The following is a 14,530-nucleotide window of genomic DNA, read 5'->3' as shown; positions in this document are numbered from 1 at the left end:
AGGTCACAGTCGTTTGTATTAATTTTCACGAGCTTACCGCTACCTCGACGTTAAGTTTGCGCGAAACCACATCAGTCGTTTGAAACGTTGTGCCATATATGATTCAGAAAGGTGTGGAAACCACGCTTGGTCATGCTTTCTGAATAATGACACACCAACAAAAGAAAAGCCACAGCTGTCCAATCGCAGCAGACGAAGGCCTGTACGTTTCTGCACTTTTGTCCTCGATTTGACCGCTGCACCGAAAGCGCTAGGGTCGCGCCACACTCACACTTCAAGAACTGGCACTGCACTGGCACGACACTTTTCTGAACTAGTGCAAAAGGTGCAGCCAAATCGAGGAGACCTAAAGCAACCGCCGAGTGTCCCGCAGCACGCGCGCAGCCTCTGCCTCGCCGACGGGGTCACTGAACTGGGATTGACGTCACTGTTCGCGGTCGGCCCCCATTGGCTGTTCTCGTCAGCGGCGCGGGAAAAATAGGTACCCGACCCATCGCTCTGCGGGACGGCACAGCAGCCTGTCTGCGGGAGAAAAACCGGTTTGTGCGGGAGGCGGCTCGTGGAAAACGTTCTGCGTTGCCCGTTTTCCCGCCACTGTGAACGCGCCTGTACAGCGGGAAGGGGTGGCGAAAAGGCAACTGAATGCCTGACAATGCGCCAGTCCCCGCCCAGACCACGATATTGCACAACACTCAGCGAGTCACTATCTAATACATCAATGTGGTAAAAAAGGGAAAAAAAATAAAATAAAAACAAAATTATTGCAGTACACTCAGCCTGTAATACATAATACATAAATATAATACTACATAATGACACATAATGTAACACTAATACATCATGTAATACATAAATGCAGAAGAGAAAAAAAAAGAACTAAGCCGCAGTTTTAATAAGTGAACTAGAACATAATTGATATGAACAGCTTATCGACAAGAAATTTTCATGGCTGAATTTTGAGGCACAATACAGTTCTGGAAGAAAGTATACAATATAAGGAAGTCTTACACGGAAGGGAAAGAGAAAAAAAATGTCATGTTTGAAGCGCCATTAGATAAGCATGTATCTTTTTTTTGAAAATTGCTACTGATCGGCTTTCATTCACTATGCTCATGGCCGTCATGTTAGAGTTTAAAAATGAAGGAATAAGGTGCGTTAGTTTTTGCTTGCCGTAGTTGGTTCGAATCCTTTCACTGTAATAGGTGGTTCTCCTAAGATTATACGTGTGTGTTTTCTGCGAGTAGGTAAACTGAAATATATCTGCGTCCGGTTTAATTTGATTGTAAATGACTGTCGCTAGTTTTTTATGAAATATATTTTCGAATTTTAATATGCTGTGTTTATGGAAAAGTGTAGCAGAAGGCGTTCGGCGCGGAACATTTTCGATTATACGCAAGATTCTTTTTTGGAGCCTGTGAATACTATCTTTATTTGTTTTTGTTGTTGTGCCCCAGATTAATAGGCAGTAATGTATGCGCGAGTAAACTAAAGAGTAGTAAAGCTGCTTTGTCACCCAGAGGGGTAGTAAACATCTGATTTTGCCAATTATGCCAATGGATCGCGATATGTGGGTGCGAAGATTATCTATGTGATTGGACCAACTCAATGTTTCGTGAAAGATAACGCCTAGAAATTTTTGAGTCTGGACGCGCTCAATCAAAGCTCCTTGTAATGTGAGCTTGGTATTGCGGAGAATACAATGGTTCCGAGGTTTAAAAATGATGTACTTTGTTTTCTTAATGTTTAATTCCAGCTTATTTGTTCTCAGCCATAGCGACAAATTGCTAAGCCAAAGGTTCGCTTCTTGTACTAGAGTAGACATATCCTGACCCGAAAAAAAGTCGTTAGTGTCATCTGCATATAATATAATATCTGGTGTTAGAGGTATGTTTACGATGTCATATATAAAATAAGAATAGAAGTGGCCCAAGTATAGAACCCTGTGGGACGCCGTACTTAATCTTGCCCATTTGTGACTTCGAGTGCTGCATATCTGTATACTGATACCGATTAGTAAGGTAACTTCTTATTAAATCAAGGGGCGTACCTCTTATTCCATATTCATTCAGCTTTTGCAAAAGAATTTCATGCTTGATCGAGTCAAAAGCTTTCTTAAAGTCGAGAAATATTCCAATTGTGTGATGTTTTTGCTCAAAATGTTCAATAATTTGATCTTTAATAGATAATAAGGCCTTTTCAGTACACTTGTTCTTCTGAAATCCGTATTGATGTTCGGTTATAATTTTTTTGAAGCTACAAAAGTTTGCAATTCGTACATATATGACACGTTCTATAATTTTTGAAAAAATGGGCAAAACGGAAATGGGCCTGTAGTTATTCATGTCATTTTCATTACCCCCTTTGTGAACAACGGATACTCTAGCAATTTTCAATTTCTCCAGGAACGTTCCAGTGCTCAAAATAAGGTTGCAAATATGTGCAAATGGTGCGCTTATGTCTTCTGAAACTACTTTTAGAGGTTCTGCCTTTATATATATTGTCAAAACCCACAGCACATTTGTTACATAAATTCTGTATCAGCGAGGCTACTTCCGATTCATTCGTGGGAGTTAGGAAAATAGATTCCGAGACGTGTGTTTTAATATACGATTTGTAAGACTGGACAGCACCATTTGAAATATCAGAAGCTCCTGAACTCAAAAAATGCTCATTGAACATATCGGCAAGTAAAGTACCTGAACAAGATCTGCCCTCTATTTGAAGCTGAGACATAGCCTTCGTATTTTTCCTTTGCAAAAGATCGTTCACAGTGTTCCAAATTGCTTTCTGATCATTGAGTATGTTTGCAAACTTTTTTTCGTAGTAGCTAAATCGCGCCTTTTTAATGTCAGATCCTATCTTATTTCTGACCTGCTTAAATTCAACCAAGTAGTCCAAGCGCTTTGATTTTATGAATTCGGTGAACAGCTTATCTCTTGCTTTCATCCTTTTCAAAAGTGAAGCGTCTATCCATGGTTTTCTCGCCCTCTTGTTTATCTTATGCACCACAATCGGAAAAGCTAAATTATAAAGGTATGTTAACTTTGTTATGAATATGTCGTAGGCATTCACAGGGTCAGTATTATTGAAAATACAGCTCCAATCAGTGTCAGCGACAACATTCTGAAAATGCTTGTTTCTTGGTTAATTTGTCTACGCTGCGTAGGATTTGCTGGATTTCGTTCTTTTATGCACCACAGCGAAAATGCAAAAATCGGCAGGTGATCGCTGACTCCAGCTGTTAGAACCCATGTGCATATTTCATTTTTGTAGTTAGTGAAACATAAATCCAAGGCAGTTTCAGTCAATTGTGTTATCCTTGTAGGTACATTAATTGTGTTTTCATAGCCAAAAGAGAGCATTCTGTCAAGAAAATTTTGTTTGTTGTTGCTTGGTGATAGCATATCTATGTTGAAATCTCCTGTAACAATCACGCGTGCGCCATTCTGTTCACAATACTCAAGCAAGTTCACCTATAGGATAGAGGGTTTTTCAGCAGCCGTTATCGGCTGTTCGGTGTGCTTTCTCTTTCAGTCATACTAGACTGATGAAATTTAACGTTCTACACCCTTCATGTAGATATTGCAAATAAATCCCATATTCCTCGTTCTCGATGAGAACAATTAAGTCCCTCCCTTCAACAACGTCCTCAGCGTGGATGAGTCGGACGACGGCATGGGCCAGCCATACCACTTATTTCATGTCCGACCCCAACGCTTACAACTGGCTGGTAGCGGTGAGTGCTTGGTTCTTGCTTTGACTCTGTAGGCTTCATTTTATGGTTGTTCAGTTTAGAACAGTAGGGAAGCTGGATTGTTGATTGTTAGGTGGGTTGTGTTTACCTAGGTATGTTTAGCGAGCAGGGCCAAGGCAGCAAAGCAGCAATCATGTAGTTAAGTACACTGCTGAGAGACGAAGTGTTGATTGTTGGTGAGGAACTGGGCCTAGAGGTACGCAAGGAAATGATAAAATCGGAATTATTGCAGCTGATTTCCGAACAGGCCAGCGAGGAGGACATTGAAATTGGGTTGGAACTTTCTAGGAAAAGAGAGAAACGGGACAGAGAGAGAGAAGAACGGGACAGAGAGGAACGCAGAAAGATCGCGAGTTAAGAAAAATGCAACTTGAGCTGGAAAGCAAACATTTCGAGTTGTCTAAGGGGCTCTGGAATGATAAAGTGAGGCAGAATAATACCGCATGGACAGGCTGTTAAAGCCATTTGAGGTCGGGAACGACATAGGCTTGTTCCTAGGAAATTTTGAAAGGACTTGCGAGAAGATGAACTTTGTAACGGGGACTTTCTGCTCCTTGGGACTGCATTTCTCTTCCCTTTTACTCTTATTGTTTTTTCCTGTGTTTCCATATATCTATTGCCTTCGTTTATCCATATACCAAGGTATTTATATTTTCTTACCCGCGGTATTTCCTGGCCCTGTATTGACCCTGTCCACTGTTTTCATTGAATACCATAACACCTGATTTTCAAACGCTAAATTTCAAACCTAAATTCTTGCCTTCCTGTCCACAGATATTAGCCAGACGTTGCAAATCACTTTGCTTGTTAGCTAGCAACACAACATATGTTGTGTTGCTAGCTGGAAGCTGCAATAAACCTGGAATAAACCTGGAATAAACCTGGAAGCTGCTGCTCTACTACTGTGCCCGCTTGTCTGTATGAGAGATTAAACCCGATATTACTTCCTTCTAGCGCCCTCTCCATCCTCACCATGTACATCATAAACAGCGGTGGGGATAAAGGGCACCCCTGCCTCAGTCCCTTGTTCATATCAACTTTCTCCTCGCTCCTCACCCCTTCCCATTCAACGCAAACGGTATTTTCTAGGTAAATCTCTCTCAAAAGCTGTAGACAATCATCACTTAATTAAGCCTTCCCCTTCCAGAATATCCCACAAAACGTTGCGGTCTACGTTGTCATACGCCCCTGTAATGTCTAAAAATGCCACATATAACGGTTTGCTTTCTACTCTTGATATTTCAATACACTGAGTAAGAACAAACAAGTTATCGTCCAAACGCCTACCTATTCTGAAGCCATTCTGAAGCTCTCCCAAAATGCCATTGTTCTCTGTCCATGCTTGAAGCTTTAAATTGATTGTCTGCATTGCTAGCCTGTATATTACCGATGTAATGGTCAACGGTCTATACGAGTGAATTCTGTCTTTCTCCCCCTTACCTTTATAAATTAAATTCATTCTACTTTGTCGCCAACTGTCTGGTATTCGTCTATCTTTTAAAGTTTTTTCCACTGCTTTCACCAGAGCTTCCTTACTTTTTGGTCCCAGTTCATTTATCAGCCTAACGGGAACCTCGTCTAGCCCTGTGGCTGTGCGCTTAGGAATTTTCTCTTCCGCTCTCTTCCAGTTTAAATTTGTAAGCACCAGTTCCTTTTCAACTTGGGTCTCTTTCATGCTCTTTTTTTCTTCAAATACAACCTCGTCATTGCCTTGGAAAGATTCGGCTGTTATTTTTCGGATGTAATTTATTGCCGCTTCTCCTTACAGTCTGTTTTCATCTTCGTCTAGGATATGTTGTTATATTGTTGTTGACTTCCTGCCTAATCATTTTATGTGGTTCCAAAATATTCTAGGCGCTGCCTTCTTTTTCTCACGTATTTCTGACAACCAACGTTCAATTTCACCTTTTAATTTTGCTTGCACCAATATTTGAACCATAGACCTTTTCTCCCGGTATAGTTCCCATTTACTGGTATACTTAATCTTGCGGCAACTGCGCCTTCTTTGCCTGCCTGTGCTCTCGAGATGCTTTCGGTCGTTCTGCGATCGCTTCTCGTATCTCCCTGTTCCACCAGCTTTTCGGTTTCTTTGTTACTTTCCAACGAACATGTTGTTTCTCTTTCCGTAATTCTGTCGTTATTACACTTAGAAGCTCACCATATTCCCACTCTTTACTTGGCCATTTGCCAAGTTCTTCCTCGACTCTAGTGGCTATATTTGTTATTTGTTCAGCGTTCAAATTTGTACTGGCCATTTTGCACTCCTTGCTCTCTTTCCCAATTACATATCCCATTTTCAAAATGATGCTTTTATGGTCACTCCCTATGCTGCTATACCCTTCCTCATCAATGGCCATTTCTCTCAACCTATCATTAATTCCTTCTGTCATCAGACAGTAATCAAAGGTTGATTTCCTGTTTCCCACTTCCCACGTGATCTGCCCTTCACACTTAGGCCCTGCATTCACGATAACGAGGTTATGTTGCTCACAAAGGTCTAGCATCGACTTCCCGTTGTTGTCAGTATAGCCATCTAAATCCTGTATGTGGGCATTCATGTCACCTGTAGGATCATTTCAGCACCACTCTTTATTCTTCTCTGTGCAATTATTTCCGGTCCACAAATACGTAACGCCCAGCCAAGTTTTTTGCCCACTCGTTGTACCTGATACCCAAAGATGCTCTTGACATTTTGAATTTACTCTTTTCCATTTGGCTCCCTGATGGATGAGCATTCCGACTCACCCTCCCTTTCTTTACGACTTAGTTTTGTTGCACCCTTCCCAAACATAATTCTCTATCACTGGCGGCTCTTCTGAGTCTCTAAGGTGCGTTTCTGTCACCGCATACACTCCTATTTGTTCTCTATTTAACTGCTCCTCAATCTTTGCCCACTTTTCCTTTCTTCTGCCGCCCTGTATGTTTATGTAGCCTATTGCATAAAGAGCTCTCTTTCTTGCTTTCCTCCTTTTTCTGGTATCGACGGCGATGCTCTTCTTATGTTCCCCTAGGGGACCTTCCTCATTACTATCTACTCTGGCCTCCTGAGCGCCCGCGGGCTCCCTAAAAAAGCAACAGCGCGACCACCAATTCGCCAGCGCACTTCTCGTGCCAGCCTGTAATTGAAGTGGATACCGTGTCGTTTAAAACCACCACACCTTCTCACTTCCCTGTTTACTTCGACCACATCGAAGCCTTTCTCTCGGCTCATTTTCCATATTGCCTCATTAGCAGCCATTACGGCTCTTTGTACGTGACTGTCGGCGGAAACGTGTATGGAGGGGCTTTAGTCACATACAGGCACCTCATAGAATAAAGAACAACTTTGGGCACCTCCGGAACCGTGCACACCACCGTGATTGCAGCATTGCAGGCTGACGTCTGCGCCCTCTAGCGCAGTACTCTAAAAACGCTAAAAAGAAAAGTGAAGCCAGCTGAATAAAAATGCTTAAAATCTTTTACCAGCAATAATAAACTGTAAAATTGAACTATTGTCCAAATTTAACCATATTTTGCAAATCTGAATTTGTAGCTGATAGATTATGCAGTTCTGAGAGTTTCTGACGATCAGCAGACGATAACTCGATCCGGATCGTTGGACCGTGTAGCAACGACCATTGTTGATCGCTATCGAGAAGTTCGATCCGGACCAGCCCCGATCGCGATCAGAAGTGTACGTGTGACACCGGTATAACCACCGTTACTAGATTCTTTTAAAAGTATCTAGTAGCGATGGGTATAACTCTATCTGGATGGATTAATGGTGTGGCAGCAACCACGGTTGAATCAACAGATCCAATCCGGATCGGCCACGATCGCGATGAGAGGTCTACGTGTGACACCGGTATGAACATATATAGTGTGCCAGCCGGCATGCTTTTTGTAATCTTCCCGAAACGCACAGAGCGGAACCCATTAGCCTATACGATAATACGAAATGCAACAGCATTAAATAAGACGCTGAATTAGGTGAAATCGTAGAGCGCGCGCAGTGCTGACACAGACGTGTCAAGATACAAGTCCATATCCAAGGTATTTATATTCCGTTACCCGAGGTATTTCCTGGCCCTGTATTGCCACTGTCTGTGGCAGACAGTGGCAATAGCAGACGACAAAAACTGTAGCAGACGACAAAAAGAAAGAAAGAAAGGAAAAAGAAAATGTATGCGCGAGTTGACGTCAGCAAGTGACGCTCGCAGCACCACCATCGGTATATTTGTTGTCTTCCTCTGTCAAAACTGCGATCTAGCGACGGCTCCCTCTCAGTAACAAAAGCCAATCTTAAAGGTTATACTGGTTACACTAGCGACACTTTTGTTGGCGTCATGCGCAAAAAAAAAAAAAAAAACACAGCTAATAATTATGTCTGCTACGTTGTTGGCACCATCATAAGCGCAAAAATTATAAACGTCAGACCTGAGCGGACAACCTAGAGACTCATATTCTCGTCTGGCAACGGCAACACGGGAACGATTCTCTCTTCTTGCTTGCGGCGCGTACGCGCACGTTTCTTTTGCGAGGTAGGCCTGAACAGCGCGGGACGACGCGCGGTATAACTGTTTAGACTGCTCGCCATTTTCTTTTCTTAGTATAAATTTTTTGCATGCTGTAGTCAGTATGGCTTTTAAAAAAAGTCCCGCCCAAGCTCAGAAGTCTGGCCTGAAAAGTGCAGCCGAGGTAACGACAAGCGCAAGGCCGTGTGACGACCACGTGTTTGCGCAGCTTTGTGCGTTGTCGGTGCGCGACATTGCACGCGGCTAAGTTCAGTTTTCTTGTACAGGCTGGAAAGAAGGCACCTCCCTCGAAGAAACCGCAGGCAGCGAAAGCAGATGACGACGACGACTTGGATGAAGAAGATGACGATTTTTCTATGGACGAAGACTCTGATCTCAGCGGAGGTAAGCGTGCGAAAAATCAATTCAGATCTGTTGTCACTGTGTTAAGTATGATTGTGGCAGTCGCGATGGGGTTACTAAAGGCGCAAAACGCGCCGACTGTTCAGATTGTGGCAGCTGCTAGCCTTGTTGCTTGCGCGCGATATATCCGCGTGCATGTATGGTAAGTATACCGTATCCGCGAATACTTCACTGGATTAAGCGCTTAAACCTCGTAGCGGCTTAACACGAGATCTAATGATGAAATTTTAAATACATGTATCAGCCTGTCAGCGTAGTCGGGTGATTTGGCTCGCTGGCGGTTTGCGTGACCGGTGTGCCGACATGCTGTTTTCATGTGATTTCGATGTAATGCTGAGCTGGCGAGTTGCAGCGTGTATACCATGGCATGTTCTGGGGTAATATGCTGGAAGCTTGACCACTGCGCTTGCGATCTAGCATGTTGCTGTAGCATAGCTGTATCACTGCGCTTGCTGATCTAGCATGTTGCATGTAGCATAGCTGCAATTGGACCACGTGGGGCGCCAACGTCCATCCATGTGACGGTAGCACTGACATTGCAATCGATCAACATGGGCTTTTCGTGCGCGGTCGGAACCCAAATCTTTTGTTCAACAATAATAAAGCTGTGCATACAATATTGAACACAGCTGTAAAATTTCGTGTGGGATCTCTGTACATTTAGCAGAGTGCTTAAGATAATTTCGTGGCGATGCCTTTGTGACACCTGGCGATTGTAAAAGGGTTAAATGCCTTACAAAACGACAGTGAATGGGATCATTCTTATCCACTGCACTTACATAACAATTTCTAAAATTGCCATGGTTTGGTTATCGTATCACCGGTGCAGCGGCACTGCTGGACCGGTGTCTGTTTGTGGCTAGTTAATTTTTTAGCTGTAAAGATGGACTTTATTGATTTTAGAAGAGCCAAAGCCTGAACCTAGCAAGTTTTGAGAACTCTTACAGCGAATTTGTTTATGCGGACCCTGTGCCGTCGTCGGAGAAAAGGGGCCACGTGCGGGAGAGGAAGAGCTAACAGGGGGGAAAGAGATTAAGTGACCTCTTCCCCCTGTGAGAATGCTCTTATATGCGAATCATATGTGGTTGTCAGACGGTGCAATTGCGGCGATTGAGCCCACCCTGCCGCGAAAGAAACAAATGTTATTATGCTGGCGGTTCGTGGCCAACGAGCAGTGTGCAGCGATTGAAAGCCGATACTAGGAGCACGTGGCCGCCGGCATTTCATGCTGGCGCAAGAAGTGCCGGCAGCCACGTCAATCGTCAAACCAATCGTCAAAACTATTGTAGCCAAAACTATTGTAGTGCCCGCATCTTTAGTGGTGGGCCTTGCGCCCAATATACGGAACTTTGGATTAGGGGTTCCGCACATTCCATCCCAGCTACAACAATGGGAAGACCACGAGTAGTGCGTACTCCTGAGGAAAAAGCCGCCTACCGCGAGCATCAACGAGTTGGCTCGTGAACGGGCTTGTCATCGTAGGGCTGACCCTGAGCTGCACGACAGATCCGCTGAGTTTAAACGGCAGCGCTCCTAAAGTATGCTCACTACGTGAAGCATGCAAAAGTGAAAATGAGGTGAAATAATGGTGAAACAATATAGACTGCTTGCAAAGTTAGACTTGCATGGTGTAACACTCGGTGTAACTAACACAGCTTCACTGTTCGACCATCTTCTGGACTGGAAGGGGCAATGATTTTTTTAAACTAATTGTGTTTTTGTAGTGTCCCATTAATGTTGGCCATGGGAGTTATAAAAGAAACTCTGAACTCACTCAATGTCTTTGTGTGTTTCTGCAAATACGAAGTGCTCTGAAGCATTTTGTTTGCTTCATCGGTGTGGGCAACTATGAAGGCTGTCAGTTTAGAACAACTATTTTCAATATGTGATACTTATTATCGGTGGGTGCTCTTCTTTAGCAGCATCAATTAAAAGAAATAAGGCATCTAGAGTTACTGTATATGCAACCCACGAAAAGAGAGCCATATACAGAAACTCTTACAAAAAGGTTAAATCCTAGCTACCTCATGTTTAATGGCCAACTTGTGTAGCTATGGGATTATTTTTTCTGATGAGGGCTTATGACACCCGAGGAACTGACATATGCCTTTGGTATTATCTGGTGGTACAATGAAATTTGGAGTAAATATGTCATGGGAACTCCAAAAATAGTAGACTGGCAGACTGAAACTGACTGCAACAAAAGCATTTGGGACGTTTCATCACGCCACTTGCCTATTTCGTCCGGCTGCCACCGCTGCTGTCATTGCCATAAACAAGACTTTTACAGCTAGTGCCTTTTGGTAGTGTAACCATTTTTGCCTTCAGCTTACAATTTTGTGCCCCGATGTCTCATCATCATCATTGTGCCCTGGTGTTCATCACTTCATTGTGTCTGCATCGCGACACTTTTGGATCTTAGAGCCCATCACCACTGGCTTTGAATGAAGCGCTAAGCTGTAGCTGAAAAAACTTGAGATGAAAGCGTACTGCAACTACAGGCGCCTGCGCCAAAATGAATAATCTGGACTCCAGGCCATCAGGGCCTCCGAGGTAATGAAGCTGCACATGCAGCGGCCCGCACACTCATTCCCCAGGAACCTCCCTGTTGCCCTAAACAGCCTGAATGTCCTACCCCTCTACTACGGTTCAGCGCAATCCGAGATTATTTCTGCTAGCAGCGCTGCGTGCATCCCTCTCCGGCGAAAGGCCTAACCAAAACAGAACGCGTCCTGCGACGCCTTCAAACTAATACGTTGCTCTGCCCAGCTATAGTTAAGCATTTTGATCCAAATATCACTGTGGTGATTTGGCAGATATATATCACATTTTCTGGGCCTGCCAACAGAGTCCTAAGCTATCCAATATTTCCCACCCCACTCGAGAGGACTGGGAGGCGACCCTGCTCAGTAGCTCTGGACTAGAGGAATGAGCTCTGGTCCAACGGGCTCGAGTGGTGGCTTCGACCAATGACGCCCTGGACTAAGGACGGCACCTAGTTTAGTGGAGCTTACGAGCTTCACCCTTTCTGTTGAATTAAAGTTCTCACCACCACCACCACTATGGAAGCGGTCGACCATCAAATCAACACTTCTGTGTCCGCTGCAGTAGCTTTACGGCTATGGCATTGGTATAGGTTGCGGATTTGATCCTGACCATGGTAGCCACATTTCGACGAGGGTGAAATGGAAAACGCACGTGCACTTAGATTTTTGGACGCGTTAAAGAACATCACGGTGTCAAAATTAATCTGGAGTCCCCCACTATGGTGTGCCTCATAATTCGATTGTGATTTTGGCAAGTACAGCTCCATAATCCAATTCAAATTTAATACTTCTGCCATGGTGCGATATGTGCCATGTGAGGCAATGGCAATGCTCAACGATCTTGGAGGTTATGAAATATGGCTCACAACACCTCAAGCAAGCACCTCTCCCTGTGTGTTTTGTGTACTATGCAGATAAACAGCAGTGGTGCATGCAAGGTAACGTTTAACATCAACTTGGCACTCTCGTGTTGACAAAACGTTGAACAAATTAAACGTTCGCTGTCAGCATCACCGCTAATTACCATCAGTCAAAGCAAACAGCACAGAAAGCTTTGCTTACATAGATTCTCACATAGCGTGAGATCTGCATAATTTGTTGTACCCTGTCAGTTTCAGGTTTGACCAGGCTGGTCTAGCTGGAAGAATTCATCGTGCAGCTCCCGCGATAAACCCTTCTCTGAACATTTTGTTGCCTGGCTAGTTATCGCCAAGAATAGACGTTGGACTGCATTGGGGGTGTTTCAAAGTTGAATCAAGTTTGAGCTCTGATATTGTTTTGTGCTTTTAATATTTGGTAGTCTGAGAAGATTAAGATAAAAGGCATGCGCTGTGAATGTTGTTTGATGAAATTTGTTTATGGGCTGCCATTCTCACTTGGGACTTGCCATTGGCCTGCTGTGTCGAAGTCCAGTGCTCTTGATGTGACATGTAAACAAAGGCAGTTCAGACACTAGGTTTAGAGGAGACCAAAGGGAAGAATTGAACATTCTTCTTCGTATGAGTGACTGGTGCAGAATACCAGAAAAATAAGCGACAAAGAGCACATGAAGTAAAAAAAAAAAAAACTCGGAAATATGAACTAAACATTGCATGATATTTCATGTTGCATAGGATGACAATAAAAACACTTCTATGTATCACATTTAATTTTGTAAGCATGTAAATAGCTGCTTACAGCTTTCACATAGATTCCAACATTTGTGTTGGATTAGCATAATTTTTAATGTGAAGCATTCTTTGCCTCATATCAGGCACTTTGCAGCAGGCACGTAGGTAGGTTCCTGTCACCTCATTGCAATAGAAAAAGAAAATTCCATCTCTGATAGTGGGCTTTGATCCTGGGTGCCATGGCACAAACGTCCCATACTGTACCCATTAGGCCATGCACACATAAATCATCCTCGCCTACTAGCGATTTGAGACATTTGGTACACGCAGGGTTTCTCATAGCAAGTTTGCTTAAAAAGAGAATGTGCACGTGTGCCAGTTTCCTTGAGGTCACAGGCACAACACAAAAAGCATTTGCAAAGAAAAAAAAAAATGAGGGGATGGGCTCTATTGGGGATGCAGCCGCAGTGGGGTACATGAAACATCCTGTGCATAGTGCTGAGGGTGTTTAGGCACTACGGTACAGAAATTAAAAAACCAAATACACAAGTGACATTTATTCACACAATACAAAGCTTACATGCTTAAGTTATATAGCTAGAGGGGGCCCTGTGGTCTAACCTTGCAATCGTGCTAGCTCTGTATTTGTAGTGGGCCTGCCATGGTCACAGGGGGTGGGCATGAATGAATTGGCATCCATCTGTCTCGCTGCCAGTCTTTGTGCCATTTCTGGACCCTGCTTGTCGAATGTGGGGGCTCTATAACTGAGCAAGTGAGAAATTTCTGCAATTGCTCTCCCACATGCTGTGGGAGTGTCCTGTAATATCAGCTAAAGTGGCAATAGCTCCGGAGGCTTTTGCATAGAAGTGGGCGTCTGCTCTGCGCAGCTACAACCTCAAAACACAAGAGTGGGCAGCCCAGCAGGCCCCAGAGGCGGTGACGAGGCAAGGCCTCAGGAAGTCCCCTTGTGGGAGACCTGAGCCCGGATCGTTAAACTTCGCCGGATTATAAAGTAGTTTCCATCCATCCACGCCTATAGGTATTTTAATGAGTGCAAGTTTGAGATTGATGGGACTATCCTACCATGGCTGAGTGAGCTCTCACGACCATTCCCACTCGGATCAACAAACATGCTGCTGAGCTATGCCTCTGAATGCTGAGTGAGAAGGTATATTTATCTTTGATTGTGTCATGCGTGGCCCATTGGCTTGGCTAGAGAGCCTCCATATGCACGCCTGCTCAGTTTTGTGTGAAGGCTTCCTATGCGTGACGTGACAATGGTGCCATCTGTTCACGTGACAATAGGCATATCTACTGGGGGGACAAGGGGGCACTTGCCCCCCCCCCCCCCCCTTATTTTGAATGTGGCCACTTATGCCTGCACGCTGGAAAGTCCAAGAAAACTACAGCTGAAGCTAAATTTCCTTTCTTAACCCTTTCGCTGTCACAGACGTACCGGTACGTCATCGCGCTTCCCCCCTACAGTGTCACTGACGTACCAGTACGTTCTCTATTGTGCGTTCAAAATTTCACGCCTGAGCGCAAAGCTGGCGCTCCTAAACTGGCCACGCCATCTGTTGACTCTTTCTACAAGTTTGTATATTCGCCCCGACCTGTGTAGTACATGTATTGAAGGGTACGGTGCGACTGCCACTCTCCCCTTTCTCTTCGCTGAGTGGCGCGGTGGCTCCGCGTTCGGTGGAT

The 14,530-nt window shown here is 44.2% G+C and overlaps 1 protein-coding gene across 1 annotated transcript in view; it reads left to right on the top strand.

Moving 5' to 3' along the window:
* Nucleotides 1-8,232: 8,232 nt before the first annotated feature.
* LOC126547249 (uncharacterized) overlaps nucleotides 8,233-14,530 on the top strand; it is a 49,515-nt gene continuing 43,217 nt past the window's right edge. Inside the window, exons 1-2 of the mRNA XM_050195201.3 lie at nucleotides 8,233-8,431; nucleotides 8,535-8,652. Coding sequence (XP_050051158.1) covers nucleotides 8,372-8,431; nucleotides 8,535-8,652 — 178 coding nt within the window. The 5' untranslated portion in view covers nucleotides 8,233-8,371. The remainder of the gene's footprint in view (nucleotides 8,432-8,534; nucleotides 8,653-14,530) is intronic.

This window comes from Dermacentor andersoni, chromosome 1, assembly GCF_023375885.2.
Source record: "Dermacentor andersoni chromosome 1, qqDerAnde1_hic_scaffold, whole genome shotgun sequence".
NCBI lineage: Eukaryota > Metazoa > Arthropoda > Arachnida > Ixodida > Ixodidae > Dermacentor > Dermacentor andersoni.
Note: the sequence above shows the minus strand (reverse complement) of the source record. Positions and strands in the feature narration are given on the sequence as shown.